The sequence below is a fragment of the Gymnoscopelus braueri genome, assembly GCF_963280865.1.
Source record: "Gymnoscopelus braueri genome assembly, chromosome: 10".
In the NCBI taxonomy this organism is placed as follows: Eukaryota; Metazoa; Chordata; class Actinopteri; order Myctophiformes; family Myctophidae; genus Gymnoscopelus; species Gymnoscopelus braueri.
Genome location: NC_137611.1, coordinates 25312991 through 25335046, shown reverse-complemented (window position 1 = coordinate 25335046; position 22056 = coordinate 25312991). Strand labels below are relative to the sequence as shown.

Here is a 22056-nt window from a genome sequence, read left to right as displayed (position 1 = left end):
CTATTGAACATTAGTGAAGTAAAAAAAAGTTTGTCAGTGACATTCCAAAACTTGACAGATATTTGTAAATACCCGCTATGAAGACATTCTATATTGCTCTGTGTGGAGACATTTGTCAGATATACATACATAATTATATACAAAAACATATTTGCTCATTTCTGATTGTGCACCAGAAGGCACTTTGACATTGAATGTGGAATGGGAAAGATTATTAACAATGCACTTGAATTTGAACAAGTCCAAGTGTAGCCCTTGGATGTGTTTATATCTGATTGGACCACAAGTGTCTTCCAGCTTTCATAGTAATGTACATGATGGAACACTGAGTAGAATTTGTTAAACCTCGATCTATGCTTTGGCGACAAAGTGTTTGCAACTTTAAAAAGTGATGCGGTGACACATTTTTCAGTTGAAAATATGTTTTTGTCAAGCGACACATGGTATAACTCTTTGTGGCTGAAGCATAAATTAGGGTACAGATACAGGAGAACTGCCTCAAAACACCCCCACCTTCCTCACCCAATTCAGTTCGGTTAATTTATAACAGAAATGCATTGTACAATGGCATCATTATAACCTATTGTTATTCCAGTACATGTAATACGCCACAAATAACACCGTTTGTGATGTAAAAATGATCAAATATAATAAACTATATATATAACCATCGTGTTCATGTACATAACCTTTCTTTTTATCTTTGTGTCACTCTAATTCCTCATAATGTTCACCACCGTCCATGCATTGTGTGTCATTCAAGGTTCCTTGAAACTACAGTGATGTACTTGGAGTTACAGCTTTAAGGCTAGTTTATACTTCATCACTCGACAAACAGGACGTAGTTTCAACTGAACAAAGTGTCGACGCGAGAAGTATATATATATATAGCCTTAGGCTAACTAAAAGAGCTCATTTTGACAATATGGAGACATCTTTTTTGACATGAAGTATGATACTAATCAAACCGTGTCCTTAACACTGTAGCTTTATTACTGTTCTGTCTGTATTATATTTGATGACTGTTGATGTGAAGCACAAAGTCTTGGAGGCTAGCCATCACTCCAAAGCCAACAACTGGCTGTCATTGTTAGTGACTACCTTGTGGTAGTAAAGTACACACAGTGCATATAGTAGTAGTGTGTTGCAGCTTTATCAGGAATAAGAACATACTCCAAGTGGAGACAAACCTCACCAAGGGGCTATATCCTAAAGGAAGTGTGTTTACTTTTCAGGGGTGTTTGGTAAAATTATGAATTGCTAGTGTCTTGTGAGCAATAACTACCTTGATTCAGATACTATAGTTATTTGTACAGCTTGTAGCTGCAACGCCGATTTGGAATTCCCTTTTTCAATTAATTGCTTATCCAGTTGCTGAATTAGCTTGAACAGCTGCAAATTAGAATTTAGACGATGATGCCAATTCATTTTACACAGTGATGCTATGCTGATGATGTTGCGTTACCATCATTTTGAGTGTCATATTTTATGAGCATAAAAATGGCTTGTCACAAGACTTACTGAATTAGCTGATATAATTACTGTAGGATTTATGAATAACACCAGGCTATTACCTCCCCTACTCCCTCTGCCTTACTTCCAATCAAAGCACATAAGAGTATCTGAAATAGCAACATTACATATTGAACTGTTTGTGCTTAGCCAAGTAGTTAGATGACAATATTAGTACAGTAGTAGTACAGTATCTGTCTGCCAATGAAGTTGAATTATTTTGTTCTAACAATATTGCACATTACCCTTTTTCTTCTGCATGACCATTGTGTATTTCAAGTATCTCTTGACTATGTATTACTAGCCATGATATTTACTTTGTATTGTCTGTACTTTGAAGCCTGATGAAACAAAGTGGCTGTGCTCCACGCCCTGAGGTACAATGTATTAAATCTTTATAAAAGTCCTCCACAAACCATGCTTGGGATTGTGAAATAAAGGGGAAGGTATAACATTAATGATAAGAACTGCAATGGGCTTTTATTTATTTATTTGATACATAATTACAAGAAATGTACTCCTGTAGGACTGGCTCTTACTGGCAACCCACTTTGTATATTTAATGAAAACAATGCTAGGGCAGTGGACTTGCTTCATCTGGTTAACATAATTTGTATGTGCATTATATCGTAGATTTGTGATTTCAACTCTGTGGTACACATTAAATAGTTAACTCTTAACGAAGTCTAACATTCTCAGTCTTATGGAAACATTTTATTCAACTCCAATACATTTAGTCAAGTGCGATAGCCTGTTGCACTAATTATGACCAAATGTACATGACTTTCAGACACAGGTAAATTGGTGTATTTGTGGCCACTTTATTGAATTTTTGAACCATTGTGGTTGAAAATAAGACCACAGACAGTATTCGTCCAAATACATGACCCAAGTTCTACTAATGAAACACAAGAGGAATACTAGGAAAGTGCAAAATCCACTCTTCATTCAACATTTTTATTTGTATAATTAAAGCGCTATTTAATGCAAACTGCTGCAGGATTACAGCCTCATTTTAGCCATCTTGTACCCAATGAGGTAATTAAATACAAATGAAAATCCCATGATTTTAATGATAAAATCATAACTTCATCCATGATTATGAATACTACAAATAGGCATATAAATGCCTGTAGATCTGAGTGTCATGTTTCATTACTTAATGAAGAGCCTCTGTACCAAATGAAAAGCTGTTGTATATAGAAAAAAAAGACAATGCAAAAAAAGCCAACATTCAATTATCAATAAATACATGCATTCCTTTCTTGTCTTACATCAGCAAAATGAAAATAAACCATTCCCCTATTTAACGACTTCACAAAGACAACTCGTAATATAGGCGTTTTTGGGAAGTAACAATAAAACAGAAGTAAAATAACACTGCAGATTTTGTAAGCTTGTAACCAAATTAAGTGGCCAAAATACACATACTGTATAGCAAGTGGTGCAAAACAATCATTAAATGAGAATACAGGTGTCAGTCAGTGGCTTTTTTCACCTCTCACTATTACAAAAGCTATTAAGCAGCTTTAATAAGCTAAAACATATCGGGATGAGAAAAGATCATGTTAAAAGAATAACGCAACAACTCACTCATGGTCCTCTCTGAATCTATGTTGGCCCATTCATTAACCACCTGTCTCTCAGTGTTAAACATACTTGATATACGCAAATTATTTACTGTAGAATGGAACTGCCATTTTACAAAGTGCAAAAACAAAACAAAATAAAGCCTGAGAAATACGTTCTATTTTTTCCACTTTCCAATTATATTATACAATCGTTTATTAAAAGCAGTGGAAAATGTTGTGTACACACTACACAGAATATAATACAAGTCTGTCTGTCTTTTCAGTCATTTCTTTTTAAAATAATTACGTAAGTAGTAAACCAATATATTCTGTGCTGTGCTTGAGTGTAGCAGTGAATCTCTGACAAATCCCTGCTGCTTTTTGATTTACTTCACTGGTATATTTGTTCACAATAACCATTCCACATAAATGTGTTTTTTGACAACTTCTCTAAACACAATTTAGTCACGAGTGTCTGCCTCTGACACTTACGCCAAAATTACGCAGGCACCGGAAATGTTAATACATACCGTTTCTGACATTATTTTCCTAAATATCCCTGGCGCTAGGACAGAATTTGTTTTGGAACAGTTTCTGGTTTACTTTTGAACTGAATTCTGGGAATCGCAGTTCTAACAGACCACAGGCTGATGCTGTAATGACAACGGAGCTAATAGAAATGTTGCCAAAAGAAATAAATGATGTTGCACATTATGACTTTAAGAACAATAATATTGACGTTTCATAAACGTGAACAATTACAATATAACTAAAAAAGCTGTCACATTACATACATTTGTGTTTGCTAACAGTATACATTTTTGACTAGGTTCTCAATGTAACATTAAGTAAGAGATGCATCTAGACATTTGAGGTGACAGCGTATTTTGATAGCTCACTGTTTGACTCAAATGGAGTGAACAGCACACATTGAAATTTGTTATCATGGAGAAAATGAGGGCTTTGTGGTTGAGAACTGTAGATCCTACAGGGTTAGATTTGTTGTTTCTGCATGATTACCACGTTTGTGGGTTCAAAAGAATACATACCTAGCGAGACCAAAAAAAAGACAGACTGGCTTGCCTTGCACCCAACTAAAACCTTGGCCACCAGGACGTTGTTCCACAAGGAGGCACAACAGAGTGAAATGCAGGGGAGTATTATTGTATGGACTGGTCCTAATGACCCCAGAGTGAAGGACGATTTGATTATGGCAGCTGTGGTTCAGTAGATGGCAATTAAGCATTTATGGAGGGCAGAAATCAGCAAAGTAGGGGTGCTGCAAGGCCTCTTCGGCAGAGATCCTTTGGACTGGATTGCATTTCAACAGATTCTGGGCAAGAACAAAGGAACTATTAGTACAATGCACAGCCATACGTACTGTGTATATACATATATCCAGATGATCAAATGCGGGGGAAGACGCCTTGTGCAGTCAATCCTTCTATCCACAGAAAGAATATTTAAGCTAGCTATAGTTATCTAAATTATGTTCTTGTAGACATATAGAGAAACTTGAACATTAGCTATATACAGACGGGTGACAAATTAAAGGACAAATCTGTAAGAATTAGTGGAGCAAAAAAACAAATGTATGCTTCCACACAGGTGTACTGCACGATACAATTAAGCAATTAAACTCCCATCATCTTTGTGGCAAGTGGCAACTTCTGTGGCATGTATAAAAATGCTACGCGGGCCCAGTTGAACAAAATTTTGGATCAAGATGGCAAGATCTACTGTAAGTGATTAAGAAAGAGGGTTCATTATTGGGGCATGGGTGGCAGGAGCTTCAGTCACAGAAAGACTATTCAACTGGTTACTGTTTCAATAGGAACAGTGACATCTGCATTTGTGGGGGGAAAAAAAATCAGTAAATAAGGTCCGTACACATTCAATGACTGATGCTCTTGCATTAATGTGATTATTATGTGAAAAACAGAAGAGCAACTCTTCATCAGCTGACTGAGAAAGACCATGGGGACGGATGTAGAGGAATGTTAGAGTAGGTTTGCAGTGCATAAACCCCTCATTACAAAGATGAATACACATTTGAAAGTTAAAAACTAGAGGCACTGGTCTACAAAGATGTAGAAAACTGTGGTCAAATGAGTCATCCTTCCGCATATTCTGGCATACACCAAGAGAACGGTACAGGCCTGAATGTTTGACCCCTACAGTGAGGGCTCTGTTATGGGGTCCATTTGTCTCCATAGAGGCAAGAGTCACTGCAAATCATACAACCTCCAGATAAAGTTTTAAGGATAAAGCAGCACACAAGTGTGTGAAGCAAAAACAACCAATGGTTCTACATAAAGTCCTCTGTCTTCATGGTATGAACACCTTACCAAAACACTTTCTTTAATTTATCACCCATCTGTGCGTGCTTATGATACAAAGATCAAAGTTATTATAATTTAAAAACATATTACCTGCAATAGATCCCGTCCTGTGCTACTTAGTTTGGGGACCACGTTCACCAGCGAGGTGGTAGCTGGATACATTGGGTACGGCTATAGGTGGAGAGAGGTGCAGAAAGCAGCAATTCAGTCAAAGATCATTAAAATATATCATTGCTGTCAAGAAGAAACATACCGTAAATTAATGCTCTACTTCATCGTACAAGTGTCGCACAAAAGTAGTGAAAGTAGCCGAGCTACAAGCCAACAACACACCGATATGCGATGCACTATGAGCTTGTAGATCTGTGAAAGTGGTTAAGTCTGTCTGTGGCTTTTATAAATATTTAACCAATGAGAAGTATAACAAGAAATTGTGACTAAATAACAATATTGGACCCATTGGAACACAGGTTATTTTTTTCTGAAAATTTACGGTTTTGCACCCACAACGATGAGCCAGCTGCTCAACAGCTTTGGCCCAACATAGGCTCTGGATAATACAGTATATACAACAGACCGGCATCATGTCAACGCAAGGCCTCGCTCCTTTTTGGAGGAATCATCACCATTGTAAGCCTATGGAGTATTTCCAGGGCACGGCTTTGGCGGTGACACACTTGCCGGTCTGGTGAATGGCATCAAAGGTTTACCTTGTAATCTGGGAGTTTTGTCATTGTCTGCCACTGTTCTTCAGTTGGTGTACCCAACAATGTAAGCATAGAGTTAAGGGAAAGCTTTCACAACCGACTTCAAACTTACACATGTAACGCTATCATAATTAGACAGTCGGCCTTGGTGGAATAGCACATGCAAAAGTTTGCATCTCGTCATCATCTACTCGCCCATGTTTGGGTGAACAATTTATTTAATCTAACTACAAAGTCCTAATCAGATTTCAAACTAAATATAAAAATATATTACTAAGCCTAGCAAGTACATATTTACTAATAATGTCAAAAGGATATCTGAAGATTCTCTTCAACTGGTCATCCACATCATTCCCAGGGAATAGGGGTCTCCCTGCATTTGCCAACTCTAAATATCACATTGAGATCAAAAACAGTAAATGATTCACACTTCAGGTTCTGGCCGTTAAAACACGGTTTCATTATATAACATAATGTGCTAACGATCAATGACAAACCTGCAAAAATGCAACCAGCAGACCACATGTCAATTGAGGTAGAATACAGTTTAGCACCGAAGAGAACATCTGGAGGCCTGTACCATAATGTCACCACCTAGACATCAACCAGAAGAGCACAGATGCTTCATTACACCCCTGCCCACATCCTTCGGTGTTACTCATATTTGAGCTCGTTTTACTGAAGTATATATATATATACACTGTAATATAAAAAAGGTAGGGATTGTAATCATTGATCATAATACATTTACAAAAAGAGACGGGTATATTCCTTCAACAACGATTCGTCAGATTAACCCATTCAATCCGGGAACACATCTGTGTCATTTTAGATTTTAGCTATAACCATTATTTTATAATTTGGCTATTTTTGAAAAATCTTGAAAATGTGTGCAAATCTATGAATGTATATATTTTTAAAAAGGGATTTTTTTTTGCTTCTGGGGGCCCCTGGGATAAAATATTTTCAGATGGGGGTCCGCGACCAAATACATATAGCTTTTGGGGGTCCTGGACATGAAAAGGTTTGAGAACCACTGATATAGCAACATAAGTTTTTTCAGAAAACTGTTGGGATTTAGAAGACATTTTGTAGATGCGTTCCCGGATTGAATTAGTTAAAAAAGGTGGTGTAAGTGAAACCTTTCTGTTAAAATAAGTGTTAAATAGCTCAATTTTCCCAAAGTAACCATTGCTATCGAGTCACAAGTCTTTGGTCAGTAACAGGGGGGGTATCCCCGTCTCTCCAACAGAAAATACATACCTCGGCAGAGTAACACCTCACTGGGATCCCAAAGGCTCGAGCCAACCCAAAGTCAGCCAACTTCAATTCCCCATTCTGGAGATAGGATGGTAAATGGACTGCATTTATATAGCACTTTTCTCCAAAGCACTTTACAAAGTAATTCACACACACACCGATGGCGGAGGAAGCCATGCAAGGCACCAACGATAGACATCAGTGATGGTAAATCAATAAGACAGACACTAAGGTTATGTCGAGAGAGTGGCAGCCCGAATACGATTTTTTTTGCCTATCGAGATTGGGATTAGATTTATTTTGTCACGTCTGAACCGCAAAAAAAAAAGAAAAGAAAAGAAACTGATTTGTATGAATGAGACTTGAACCACATTCCTAGGCGTTTAACTCTTTCAGTGCCAATGAAAAAAAAAAAATATTGCGAACTTTGCCAATTTTGTTTAGTTTTTTCAAAGAAAAAAAAAAGTGCTTAGGAAGCGAGATACAGCCTTTTTCAGTTATAGGTTAAACAAAGAGTGGATGGAGCTGCAAATCTTCAGATAATGATATCTTGGGTTCTGAACACTTAAAAAAAATATATAATAATAATAATAATTTAACTCTGGATTTCTCGTTCTGGCACTGAGGGTATAACCCTAAAACTCGGGATAACTCGGGTCTTGGCACTGAGAGAGTTAAAATGCAAATCAAATCAGATTTCTAAAGATTTGTCTCAGTCTGTACACTCAAGCATGATTTCTAATTTTATGAGCTATTGCTCAAGATAATGTACAACCAAATTCCAAACAGCCATTATCACGGATTCACGGTGCAACACGTTGTGAAGCTTGAAGAGATTATTCTATTTTCGTGGAGCGACATGTCGTACAATGTAACAACACGCCTACAGCATGTTGTTACATCGTTACCACAGCAACCTATGCCGATACCGTAGGTCTATGATGTCTGAATACACTGATCTGATCTGATCACTTGCAAATCAGTCTGAACAGTCAGTCAAAACTGATATGTGAGAAACAAATTGGATTAGCCTGCAGTCTGAACGAAGCCTAATAAATAACAACCTTTTCATCACCTTAGGTTTTGCAATAGCTGTGACAATGTGTTTTGAATTTGGTTGTACATTGACTCGAACAATAAGTCATGATTCACACAGAAAGAATTAACATGTGTCCTTCTTCGGGGCCTTCAACATATAAGCATGGGGAAATAAATGATTTGCCTCCACACACAGCAATGAATAATAGCTACCCGAACTGTCAAGGTTCACCAGCATTATACTCACTCTGTTTATGAGGAGATTCTGTGGCTTAAGGTCTCTGTGGAGAACATTTCGACTGTGACAGAACGCAAGGCCCTTCAATAGCTGGTACATGAATGACTGCACATGAGAGAGAAAGTCAAAGCTTCAGTACAGAAAGTAATTGAATGCTAACCTATAATCAAATATTGTTTACATGTTGACTTCCTGCATGCAAATTCAGCTCAACCATCTGGAAACTATGCCAATCTAATCACTGTCAGTTAAAATGTACAATGTCTCACCTTCACAGTTTCGGGATCTAGATCCCCATTGCAACTGTCAAAATACTTCTTCAAATCCTGGAATTAGGAGTCTCAAATTAAATCTCATTCAGTTACAATTATTGATGCTCCTCAACATAAAGACCAACACAACACACAACTGTGAGTGAGAATGAGACAGGTTCTCTTACCTGATCACAATATTCAAAAACCAAGGTTAACTTCTTATCACTGTGTAAAACATCATGTAGCCTGGGAAAAAACAAGAACATTCTGCATGAATATCGCTGTACTAGCTTTGGATCAAGACGATCATAGATGCATTTTATCGGTTTTGACATTTGCATATCTGCACATTTCAAAGTCAATAAAATACATCTATGATCGTCTTGATCCAAGGCTATTACTACTATACACCTGACAGTGTGAACCACTATTTTAACGTCAACTGCTTAAGATACAAACATTACTGAAACAATCTTACATTTTCTGACCCCAAAAAATACTGACCTGACAATGTTTTTATGTTTCAATTCTTTCAGGAGACATATTTCTCGCAGTGCAGAACTTGGCACCCCCTGAAAGAACCAACAGCTCAAATGAAATGGACATGCCTGCTAACGCTCGACAGCTATAGTCAACATAGCCCTAGAATGTCTGTGATCTTACATACATTTCATGTATTCCAAAATACACAGTCATAGATCGCTCCAAACGCCGCGTCGTGAGCAGCACGATCTACGCGGTGTAAAACCGCTCTAAACTCTGTCTGTACTCACCCAATAATTAATTCCTAAGACTTGGAGTCAGATATTGTCCTCTAGTTTCATATCCACTTGAAAGTTCTGCCAGAAAACGTGTGTTTAGTCAAATATCTCCACTTTTCCATGACCTGCACACGGACGACTTTCTGTACGGGCGAGAGGCCTGTAATGAGTGCAGGACTGAATGTATCTAAACTTCCTTTGGGAAGCACAAATGTTTGGGGCACACAATTGGCAGGTGGTGTGATTCATTACCCCGCTCCAATCACAACACACCTGTCAATTGTGTGCCCCATTTGTTTGTGCTTCCCTGTGTCAATTTGTGATGAAGTTTGTTTCACTCATCCCAGGTCCCTCGCCCGTACAGAAAGTCGTCTGTGTGCAGCTTGTGGAAAAGTGGAGATATTTGACTAAACACACGTTTTCTGGCAGAACTTCCAAATGGATATGAAACTAGAGGACAAATCTGACTCCAGGTCTTAGGAATTAATTATTGGGTGAGTACAGACAGAGTTTAGAGCAGTTTTACACCGCGTAGATCGTGCTGCTCACAACGCGGTGGTTAGAGCGATCTAATGACTGTGTATTTGGAATACATGAAATGTATGTAAGATCACAGACTAGGGCTATAGTCAACAATGGTGGAAAAAGTACTAAATGTTTTTACTTTAAGTAAAAGTATCAATACTGCAATGGAGAAACACTCTAATAAAAGTCTGGAATTCAAAATGTAGATAGTACAAAAGCATTGGTATCAAAATGTACTTTAAGTACAAAAGGTAGAAAGTACTCATTATGCAGAATGTCCCATTTCACAAGTTTCAAATGTTTAAAAATCTTTTGAAATAGCAGATCTACATAAGCTCGCATAGCGACACATTGTGAGCTTGTAGATCGGCTATTTTCAAATGGAAGAAATGGGCTAAAGTGGGTGTATGTTTTGTAATAATAATCAAAATCTACAAAGTAACTACTAACTAATTTTTTATAATAATTGTAGTGGAGTAAAAGTAAACATTTTTTCTCTGAGATGTAGTGGAGTAGAAGTAAAAGTATTGCAAATTGGAAATACTCCAGGAAAGTAAAAGTACCTCAAAATTGTACTTAAGTACAGTACTTGAGTAAATGTACTTAGTTACTTTCCACCACTGCCTCAGTGTGTTTATTATTCATGCATTCATACCTCATCGTCGTCATCCAGTCTCACCCTTTTCAAAGCCACGATTTCGTGGGTTTCTCTGTTTTTTGCCTTGAACACAGTACCATAAGTACCTTAATTAGGAAGACAAAATAAATTAGCGATGAATGACATAATGATGACTAACGTTATAACGCTGACAAAAAGCAGACATCCTCTCACACTGTGCGATCGTTGTTACTTTCATTGTCATTAAATAAATGACACAATCAGTCGTTATCCTCAGTTTAGTTTAGTCAGTACAATTATCCTGCTAGTGATGTTACCCTGCAATAAGCTAACTGGGCTAGCTAGTAGCTAGCTAAAGCAAACGTTAGCTTTGTGGAGTAAAAAAAAAAAGCAGTAATGGATCTTACCCTCTCCAATTTTTTCAAGCTTCTCATATTTCTGCATGTTTGGCCAATAACACTAGCCTATACAGCCAGTAAACAAGTAACCGCGCAAAACTCCAGGTTTGGGTTTGATGTTTTGCTAGCTAATGTTAGCTTAGAGCTATGGGCATTGGGCACTTAGTTATTGCAGCTTCAAGCAGTGTTGCCAGATCTTGTGAGAGAAACAAGACCAAAAGAAGCGATTTAAGAGCGGCGATTTGAAAGGATATTGTAGGCTATTTTCAAAACCTATTGAAAAAAAAAAAGTAGAATATGTGGAAACATTTTCAGATTGGGGTTAGGGACAAAATTAATTCGGGGGTCCATAAATCAGAATCAGCTTTATAATAAAAATTTAAAATAATAATATATATATATATATATATATATATATATATATATATATATATATATATATATATATATATATAATTTTTATTTTATTTTAAGAAGCCCAAATAAGCAACGTTACACTTTAGAAACAAGCCCAAAACCACCAATATTTACAAGCAACTTTACAGAAAAACAAGCCCAAAGTCGCTTATAATAAGCGGACATGGCAACGCTGGCTTCAAGTCAGCGTTGACTTTTAATCTCGCGACACGGCTGGTTGGATATGCAAACTTGACATCTAGAGGCTAAATGATGAATTGCACCCAGATAGTGTTACCATGTCCGCTTATTATAAGCGGCTTTGGGTTTGTTTTTCTGTAAAGTTGCTTGTAAATATTGGTTAGTTGCGGGTTGCCGGTTTTTGGGCTTGTTTCTAAAGTGTAGTAGCTTATTTGTGTTTGTTTCTAAAGTGTAGTTGCTTTGATTGAATGATTGAATAACTTATTTAGAAAATACATGGAAACAGTACATAGAAGTGGGGTGGGGGGGTTGTAGGTTAATGGGCCAGTTTGGAATTGCAGCCTCCTAAAGTTGTTCTTTTAGGGCAGTTTTGAAAGTGAGTTGGGTTCACTTTACTCCTTTTAGTAGGGCATTCCACATTTTTGTTGCATAGCATGAGAGAGTTCATTCCCTTGTTTGTGCCAAATCTGGGTTGAACATGATCAGTGGAGCTTATTTGGGCTTGTTTCCTAATGTTGTTTAAAACTAGTGGTTCTCAAACATTGTCATGTCAAGGACCCCCAAATTAATATGTATTAGTCCACCCACCAATCCCCATCTGAAAATGTTTTGTGTTGTTAGAATATTTCAACATTTTCCACTTTTTCTCCAAGATGTTTTTGAAAATAGCAGCTCAGAAAAGTGTCACTCTTTTTGACATGTGCCCAAAATAAATTTAGGGATGTCAGGGTTATATATATATGTATGTATGTATGTATGTATGTATGTATGTATATATATATATATATATATATATATATATATATATATATATATGAGACATTTGTTGTCTGCAGTAAGGCTGCAGCTATTAATAATCTTCTTAGCACTTATTCTATTGATTACTTTTTCAGTTAATCAAATAATTGAGAAATGTGTTTAAAACAATGTGTGTGTGTGTGTGTGTGTGTGTGTGTGTGTGTGTGTGTGTGTGTGTGTGTGTGTGTGTGTGTGTGTGTGTGTGTGTGTGTATATATATATATATATATATATATATATATATATATATATATATATATATATATATATATATATATATATATATATATATATATATACATACATTCTGTATATCAAATAATCAATTAACCACAAGTTATTTTCTACTTGCAAAACAAAACCCTGCAAAAAATATTTATAATCTATCAAAATATATTTATAATCAATGAAATAGATTAGTTTGATTAACTGTTGCTCCCCTAGTTTGCAGTTCAATAAGAACCTACACATTGCATAGTAAGGGAAATGTGTCCTAAGAAATATCTGAAACTTAATAAGTTGATTTGACAAATAAATGTAACTTATGGCTTCAATTTACTCAAGGAGGAAAGCATCACTGAACCTGTTTTTGTTCAAAAATACACAGTACAATATACAATATCAAGAAAATAGACAATGCAAGACTAGTTTGATTTGAATAACAGTGACATCTGGAGGCCATAGGCTGCTTTCCATGTCAAACTCCACTGTTGGAGACATTAGCAACATGGTGATGCATCCGTACAAGTCATGATGTCTCCATTTTGTCAACAGTACTGCAAATTATCTTGGGATAACGTTAGCATGATTCTGAGGCAATGGTGGTGACAGTATCTACAATACAATAACAGTGAGTGTACAAATAATTAGCATTGCCATGCAAATATTGGGCTAGAACTTATGCCTTTAATCTGTGTCCCTCTCTTCTCCACAATTACTCCCCAGTCTTCCTCTTCTTTTAACGTTATTTTTAGGGGACTTTTCTGAGCCTATATTTGATAGTCACAGTGAAGAGAGCCAGGAAACATGGATAAATGGGAGGAGTAAAATGCAGAAAATAGTCCACTGTCAGGCATTACTAGACCCACTGAGCAATTAGAGCACATGTGGTATGCGCCCTAACCACTCAGCTATCAGGTGATATTAAATAGCAGGTGATCTTTATATTGTGTGTAGTTTGAGTACAAGGCTTTTTATAGCCCATTACATGTTGCACCTCTACTTCGCATTAGGTAGATTTCATCCAGGTAACATTACTCAGCTACACTGATTATCTAAAAGAAAACTGTCCATGTGTCATACAGTAGCACTTAAAAGGGAAACAAACACATTGTTTTTTTTACTTAAAAGTCTGATTTATTGATGATTACATTATGTTCTTTATCAAAACAATAATTCTATGCAGGACATGGCAAAAGAACCCTGCACAAACCTTTAAATTAAATACTGTACAACAGTGTTCATGAACAATAATCAACCCCCATTGAACACCAGAAGGTACCAACTACAATATACATTCACCACGGTATAAATGGATTTTGACCATTACTAGAGTTAGAGTACCTACTTACATACTATTGTTCATCTGCAAGACTTCCCATTGCCTTTTAAAATGACATTTAATTGACAGTATTTCTATCGCACACCATTTATTTTTCTTGGTCATTTCTGTCCCTCATTTCTGTTTGCCTGCGGATCAGATCAGAATATAGTCCTCCATTGCTTAGCAGCTCCAGATGTGTCCCAGCCTTGAAAAAAATAAATAGATGTTACATCTAACTGCTGCTGTACATTATGCAGTACAATAATAAAGCACCAGTCAGCCTTATAGAAACTAGCAAGGCAATAAAACGTGCAAGACTCCTCTAATGATCTGTCTGCTTCCTCACCTCCACAATACGGCCATTGCTCATGACACAGATGAGGTCGGCCCCCTGAATAGTGCTGAGTCGATGGGCGATGATGAGCACCGTGCGACCCTTGGTGGCCCTGTCCAGAGCCTCTTGCACCACTCGCTCCGACTCTGCGTCCAGAGCACTAGTGGCCTCGTCCAACACCAGAATGGTGGGGTTTTTAATCAAGGCACGGGCGATGGCAATGCGCTGTTTTTGACCACCTGAAAGTGTCACACCACGTTCGCCTAGGCATCCACAGAGAAAAGGCAAAGTGTCAATACATTTGAATCTTCTAGAACACTGGTGTTCATATGGCATACAACATTTTAAATCAGGTGTTCAAAAATGTGAATTAGCGTACATACCAACCACAGTGTTATAGCCATCTGGGAAACTTGTGATGAAGCGGTCAGCATTGGCCTGCTTGGCAGCGTTGATGACCTCTGCATCAGAGGCCCCGGGCTTCCCAAAGCGTATGTTCTCCATCACAGAGGAGCCAAACAACACTGGCTCCTGCAAAGACAGGTATACAACAAAACAGGTAACTGCTGTACTAAACCCCCTTTACCACTAAACAAAAAACCCTCTGAAACTCACCAACATCTGGCTTTTGTCTTTAGTGGGAAAGGTTACAATCAGCATTCATTCCCGGGACGAATTACTCTGTATTTATCGGCTCCAGCTTCGATTGGCAGTGATGGAAACGCTAATGCAAATTTTTGCTCATTTTCTGGCACCATGCTACTGTATGAGAGAGCTACTTCTGATTTGAGGGAAGAGGAAATAAGGTGACCAGGGCTCTACAGTGTGAGTATTTCACTCTCATTTGCCTCTAAAAATGACTCTGTGAACTGCGAACCATAGCAATAATTTACAAGCACATTGTGCGAACAAAGATCCAGAATCCAAAGAAAAGAGAAGTTGTCCAAGGTAATTAAAACTTTTTGGTAATTAAAATCCCCAAGCCCCATGCCTTTTCATAATCGCAAGCAATCCCAAAACAGTTATTGTCATCGATTTGGATAGTTGTAATGTATTGCTTCTGGAAAGCATGCGCCTGGGAGAGGACGATGGACAGAGGTAGAGTGAGTGTGAGAGAGAGTGAGAAAGAGCTACTCACAGTTACTTCACAAAGCACTTTTACAGTCTATGGAACACTCTCATTGCTGGCAAAAGCCACGACTGATAAGATGACAGACATTTTTACTTTACTTTTATTTGTAATGTTATGGTGGACATCCGGGCCCATATCTGGTGCATTTATGACGTTGAATGAGACAAACCAGAACTTGTCAATAACAGAATTTTCATGATAAATTTGGTCGGAAAAGCGTAACATTTGTATTACCTTTCACTTTATTTGTTTTATAAATACAACTACGTGAATGGCTGTATGGAATATTACCCAAACACAAAGTTGATAAATGATTATTACCTGATTAATATAGCCAATAACTTGTCCTCTGAGCCAGGATGCGTCAAGTGTCCGTACGTCAAGCCCATCCAACATAATAACACCACTGGTTGGATCATAAAAACGCTCCATCAAGGACGCCACTGTGGACTTTCCTGCGTTCCAGTACATGGGATAAAACATTTACACACACTTGATCAAATGAGTTTTGGCATGCAGAAAGATTGTGATCACAAGCTGAATATGTACTTACCTCCCCCAGATTCGCCAACAATAGCAATAGTTTTACAAGGGGGTAGTGTTAAGTTGAAGTTCTTCAAGATCTCATGTCCAGGTCTGGTTGGATAGCTATAAACATCCACATAAGAAATAACATATATGAATGTTACACAGAAAATGTATATTAACAAATGACCTTTTTTTCTAATCTAATCTCTGTATATCGGTCCTGCTCACTAATGCCTCAGAGATGGACTGAGGATAGCTCACAAATGCCAATGACATTACCTCGGATGATTCAAAGTTCTTTCTAAAGGTTATTGATGCTACAACTTTAGCTACTATTTTAGCATGTTGTCCAGGAAGAGAAATGTAGGTTCCATAAAATGGAAACTATCCACAGCTAACCTGTGAGACACTGAGTCATTAGACAGAAATTAACATTAGTGAGGAGGATTGATAGGTTGAGCAAAGGTGAAGTATTCCTTTAATGTTTAATAAAGCAAATGTTCTTACCTGAATGAAATGTTCACAAAGTCAACCCTTCCCATAAGAGAACTGTATGGAATACGTCCTCCCCCAGAGTTTGGTATAGAAGGCTCCAAAGCCAGATACTCAAAAATCCGAGCACCAGAACTCATGCCTCTCACCATCTATACAGGAAATGTTGGACAGAAAAATAAATCTGTGTGTCACAATGCAATGCGTTGATCTGCAATTTCTTTAATTGCTTGAAAAGTTTCCCATAATAACATGCTCAAAATAGGGACATCAGGTTGAAAGTGGTTAACTGTTGCAGCCCTATTGGAATTCACATTCCATTTATGCCACTGTACTACAGTATATATTTAAAATTGCTGAAATAAATAAATACAATAATTTGGGGTATTTTGCTAAATATATTATTTTATTAGAATCAATGTTAATCAATTACTTCGATTAGCTGTTGCAACCCTAAATTCATACTACTTGCATGTGTACGTTACTGTCACTCCATGTACTGCATTTCTACACATTTAACACAGATTCATTCTTTTTTTTTCACTCACCTGTCCAAAAAGGATAGAGATGCCAGCCAAAGACCTGAGGGTAGAGAGTACAAATTAACTACAGTATGTCAGATTACAAGATGATCACTTCTTTGTACACAGTGGTACTGTGCAATGATTCCCAATGATCACGCGGAACTACCTCTTACCTCTGAACCGTTTGAGAGGCTACAAGGAAAGACATGAGGTCTCCAGGGGACAATTCATTACCAGCCATCATAGATCCTCCGGCAAAGATTGTTCCTAGAACAATACCTGTGTGAACAACATCAAAATAATGATGACACAGTAATCTCAAATTTATGCCAAAAATAGCAGAACTGAACAGTCAGCTGAAAAATGTGACGCGGAAACAATCTGCAGATCAAAATGTTCAATTTACAGAAAGAGATGCACTCACAGTTTAGGGCAACATTTGACATGCCCTGGAAAACAGCAATCCCTGTACCAAGAGTTTCATTCATCTCACACGACTTGTCCACTTCATATGCATATAACCTATAAAGAAAAAAATAAAGAAAAATAATACAATGCAACTTGAAATATTTAACAGATGCACAAATATCCTCAGTACATACATTATACAAATCTCACTTACAGCAGCTCTCGCTCTTCCATGGCAAAGGCTTTCACTGTCCGCACGTTGCCAAGTGCCTCGTCTGCCACACCTGTCGCTTTCGACACCTAAAGTTCCATACAGCACGGTCAAGACGCTGTCACTATCAATTGATTCAGACAACAGAATGACAACAAAATGAGGCAAAATTATTCTGGAGGACTCTGTCACACCTGTTCTTGAGCCAAACGTGACAGCTTGCGAAGGAATGAGCCAATAAAAGCCCCTGCTCCCACTAGACAGGGCAGGACGACTACGGTCAAGCCAGTGAGTTTGGGGGAGATGAAGTAAAGGGAGACAAAACAGCCAACTGTCTGTGTAGCACTCCGTAGGCCCTGTAAAAATGTAAAACGACCAATAATTAGAACACTTAAAGGGGTATTTCACTTTAAAATACTTCCGGGGTAACTTCTGGGGTAATTTTAACATCTACTCAGGCTTTTGTGTGCACCCCAAACCCCAAAAGTTTTTAAGTTGCTTGATTCAATATATATGGATTTTAACCATGTAGACTCATTGAAAACACAAGTCCCTGGTTCTGGTGACTGATATTGGCTGTGTTTTTTAATTCCTTTTTTATAAAAAAAAAACGTATAATGCAACAAGTAAAACACAGCCCCCTCATACATTAGAAGGACAACAACATACTGTACATTAGGACATGGTCAAAATGGAGTTTGAAGTTACAATGGGTTTATATAGGAGGGGTGTGTCTGATAAAACCTTATATCAAATATCTTAATCTTGAATCAAGCAACTTAAAGACGGACTGGGGTGCCCACAAAAGCCAGAGTAGATGTTGCTGCTTGGGTAGAAAACAGTAGCAGCAATTGTCATTAACGTCATTTTGCAGTCCATCAAATCAAATCTAATATAGGAATGACTTTACACACACACACGCACGCACACACGCACGCACACGCACACAAGCGCACATACACACACACACACACACACACACACACACACACACACACACACACACACACACACACACACACACACACACACACACACACACACACACACACAAGCTTTATCTGCAGGCACATAACATCATACCTGAGAAATGACCAATTTAAAAGATGACTTGAACTCCTGAATGTCAGCAGTCAAGCGGTTCACCAGTTGACCAGTCTTATTGGCATCAAAGAAAGCCACATCTTGCCTATGAAAAAGTAACAGGCATGGTGACCATTACTGTGGTCAATCCCAGGTCTTCACTGTGGACAATTCTATTGACAGCTTTAAGGTTTAACTTAACATATATTTTTTAAACATACCCATAGCATCCCAATGTAAACGTTAAATTTTGCTCATAAGTTAAGCTAATTTTGCTCTGTTCTGTGTGTTATTAAACAGCTAATGTAGTCCCCTTTATTACCCATATTGTGTGCATTGGGCCAGCATTTGGGCAGCATTTTTTACTAGTAAAAAGTAGTGGATGGAACGTGAGGATAATGTTGCTTGCTGCAAATACATTTCCTACATGTGTATTAAGCCACAGAAAATGTTACATGGCGTTTGTTGCATGAGAGGATGGAATGATAGTAGCCTATCTAGAGCACTGACATGCTTCATGAATATGGCCCATTGCTAATACATTTCTACATTAATGTTTATGTTGCACCAAACTCTCTGTAATGGGAATGGATGATGTCACAGTCTACAGTCTACTGGGAGAAGGTACCTCAGTAAAGAAGCGAAAAGGGTCTTCCTCATGTCTGCTGCAACTCTCTCCCCAACTCTGGACAGCAGGATGATGTAGCCACTAGTTAACAGACCCTGCATGAAATAGTTGATAATTAAGCAATGCCATGATCATGTTCACCATTGTTTATTATTAATCAGAATTGTGTTGTTAAATCAACGATGCAGAAAAATGGAACAGTAATGACATGCTGTTGGCTCTAATTGTCATTTCACATAATTTCATCAACTTACTTGGACAGCATACAGCCCAAGCAGCTTAAGGGCAGGCGCCCTGATCTCAAGGACATAGTCCCCTGCATGTTCACTCAAGTAGCGTGCCACAATATTCACCAAGTTTCCCAACATCAGGGGAATTTGGATATTTAAGATGGCAGCACCAAATGCAAGCTGAACAAAAGAAAAGTAATGACAAGACAGTTAAGCGCATTCACATCACAGCAGTTTCCAGGCACAGATTTTGCTTTAAGGTTGATTAATGCGTACCACAACAGCGCCAATCAGAGCTAAGAGATGAGGTTTGACAAATTCCCACAGGATATGCCATTTAAACTCAGGCACATCCTCTTTGCCTACAACTTCCAATGGGATGTTATTATTTACGTCTGCCTCACAATAAGCTACATGACCAAATAGCCGTGCAGAAACAGTGAGGGCCACTGGCCCCAGAATATACTTCAGAGCCCCGGGTGGAGGTTTTGATGAGCGGGTGTTGGTCTGACGGACCACTCTCTGGCCCAGACTCCAAATGCGGTTAAAAGCATTACTGCGTTGTTGACAGGAGCTGTGTGCATTGGACCCTGGTGGTGATCCATACAACCTGGATCTGAAATAAAATAGCAAGGGATATAAACAGATGTGTAAAGCAACTAAGTACATGTACTCAACTACTGTACTACTGTATTTTTTACTTTCTTCAGTATTACATTTTTTTACACTCAGAGGCAAATATTATACTTTTACTCCACTACAATTATTTGAAAACTTTAGTTACTAGTTACTTTGTAGATTTCGATTATTATTACAAAACATATATTACCCACTTTAGCCCTATGCGTGAGCTTAGTAGATCTGCTTTTTTCAAAAGATTTTAATACATTTTATACATTTGAAAACTTGTGAAACGGCGGGACATCCTGCATAATGAGTACTTTCTACTTTTGTTACTTTGTACATTTTGATACCAATGCTTTTGTACTTTTACTCAAGAATTCCGGACTTATACTTTTACAGAGTATTTCTACAATGCAGTATTGATACTTTTACTTAGGTAAAAAAAAATTAGTACTTCTTCCACCACTGGATATATAAATAAACCTTATATTTATTTAAATCATGACCTAAGATTCTACAGACAGTCTGACAGGTCAGGTCATGTCAGGATGTCTGGACATTCATTCATCTGGACCAGCCTACTGTCAATTGCTGATAAAGCCAAATGAAAACACATGGACCCCAATGGAAACAAGCCATAGTGCTTTCTTGGCTTTTAATCCTTTTAGCAGACCTTGTATAGAACTGTACTTTCTGTGCTTTTTTGCGCAAACTGTTAATAAAGTATTCAATCAATCAAAGCTCTATATCATTGTCACTCACTGATGGGCAGAAATGTTTATTATTAGGTTTGATAGCTACTTGATAACAGTGTCAAATGGGTCAAGCTCCAGGCCAAGGTGTTACTTACTACCGACAGCTATTAGACAGACAACTATTACAGTTAATCTATTTAATAACTTAGCTAAATCTCTGGGCCATGTTATCCTACCTTGAAATATTCCATAAATCTGTTCTTTTATTGAATCGCGCGTGTAGTGGCCGCACTGCTGCAGGGATGCTTACTCTACAACAAAGTAAGTGGAACATATTTCGATTATTTCATAGGGGAATAAGTTCGTTAGGTTCAACTATAATCACTAAGCGAAGAAGGATTCACCAAGGAGCAACATGCAGGCCGCCATCTTTACAGTAACCCCCAGGGTGCATTTCTCTGGGATTATGTGAGCCCTGATACATGAATGACAGTCATGGATGAACTTCAACATAGTGTTTGCATTTTCTCCCTTTTTGGCCCGTACATCTATATAAACGTTCAGATTTCAAATATAAAGTGCTTACCCCATGGCCACGGATGTGAAAATGATTCACATGATGATCATTTTTATCCAATTGGTGAACTATTTTTCATAGAATTAGAATGTCTCAGAGTGCAATACACCTCCCAACCGATAGGGTCACGTAGTTGAAAGCGTGTGGAGAAAATTTGGAGAAAATGGCCACCAATCGGAACAAAATGCTTTTTATTGAACAATAAGGAACATACGGGTTCTTCTGAGAACCCGAACATAATTTTAACATCCGTGGCCATGGGTTAAGCGCTTTATATTAATATCTAAACGTTTATGTAGATTTACGGACCAAAAAGGGAGAAAGTGCAAACAATATGTTGAGGTTCATCCATGACGGTCCGTCTTGTGATCAATGGCTAGGATTATGTGAGCTTTGAATAGCGCTTTCTCACCGTAATTGAACCACA

The 22056-nt window shown here is 37.8% G+C and overlaps 2 protein-coding genes across 2 annotated transcripts; both read right to left on the bottom strand.

Moving 5' to 3' along the window:
* Positions 1-2313: 2313 nt before the first annotated feature.
* cdk5 (cyclin dependent kinase 5) lies at positions 2314-11405 on the bottom strand. The gene is made up of 12 exons (XM_080440286.1): positions 11235-11405; positions 10864-10952; positions 9427-9494; positions 9108-9168; positions 8938-8994; positions 8678-8773; positions 7396-7470; positions 6630-6726; positions 6451-6520; positions 6136-6196; positions 5516-5596; positions 2314-4416 (listed from the first exon to the last, which is right to left on the bottom strand). The coding sequence occupies exons 1-12, from the start codon at positions 11269-11271 to the stop codon at positions 4330-4332; spliced, it is 879 nt and encodes a 292-aa protein (XP_080296412.1). The 5' UTR covers positions 11272-11405; the 3' UTR covers positions 2314-4329.
* A 2572-nt stretch (positions 11406-13977) lies between these two features.
* abcb8 (ATP-binding cassette, sub-family B (MDR/TAP), member 8) lies at positions 13978-21476 on the bottom strand. Its single transcript, XM_080440502.1, is given in 17 exon segments — positions 13978-14303; positions 14306-14368; positions 14510-14760; positions 14881-15028; positions 15951-16084; positions 16183-16277; positions 16665-16801; positions 17198-17231; positions 17347-17452; positions 17598-17695; positions 17796-17881; positions 17987-18148; positions 18876-18981; positions 19504-19598; positions 19758-19913; positions 20010-20349; positions 21289-21476. Coding segments are annotated over 17 exon segments (2130 nt in total). The 5' UTR covers positions 21387-21476; the 3' UTR covers positions 13978-14282.
* Between the last annotated feature and the right edge of the window lie 580 nt (positions 21477-22056).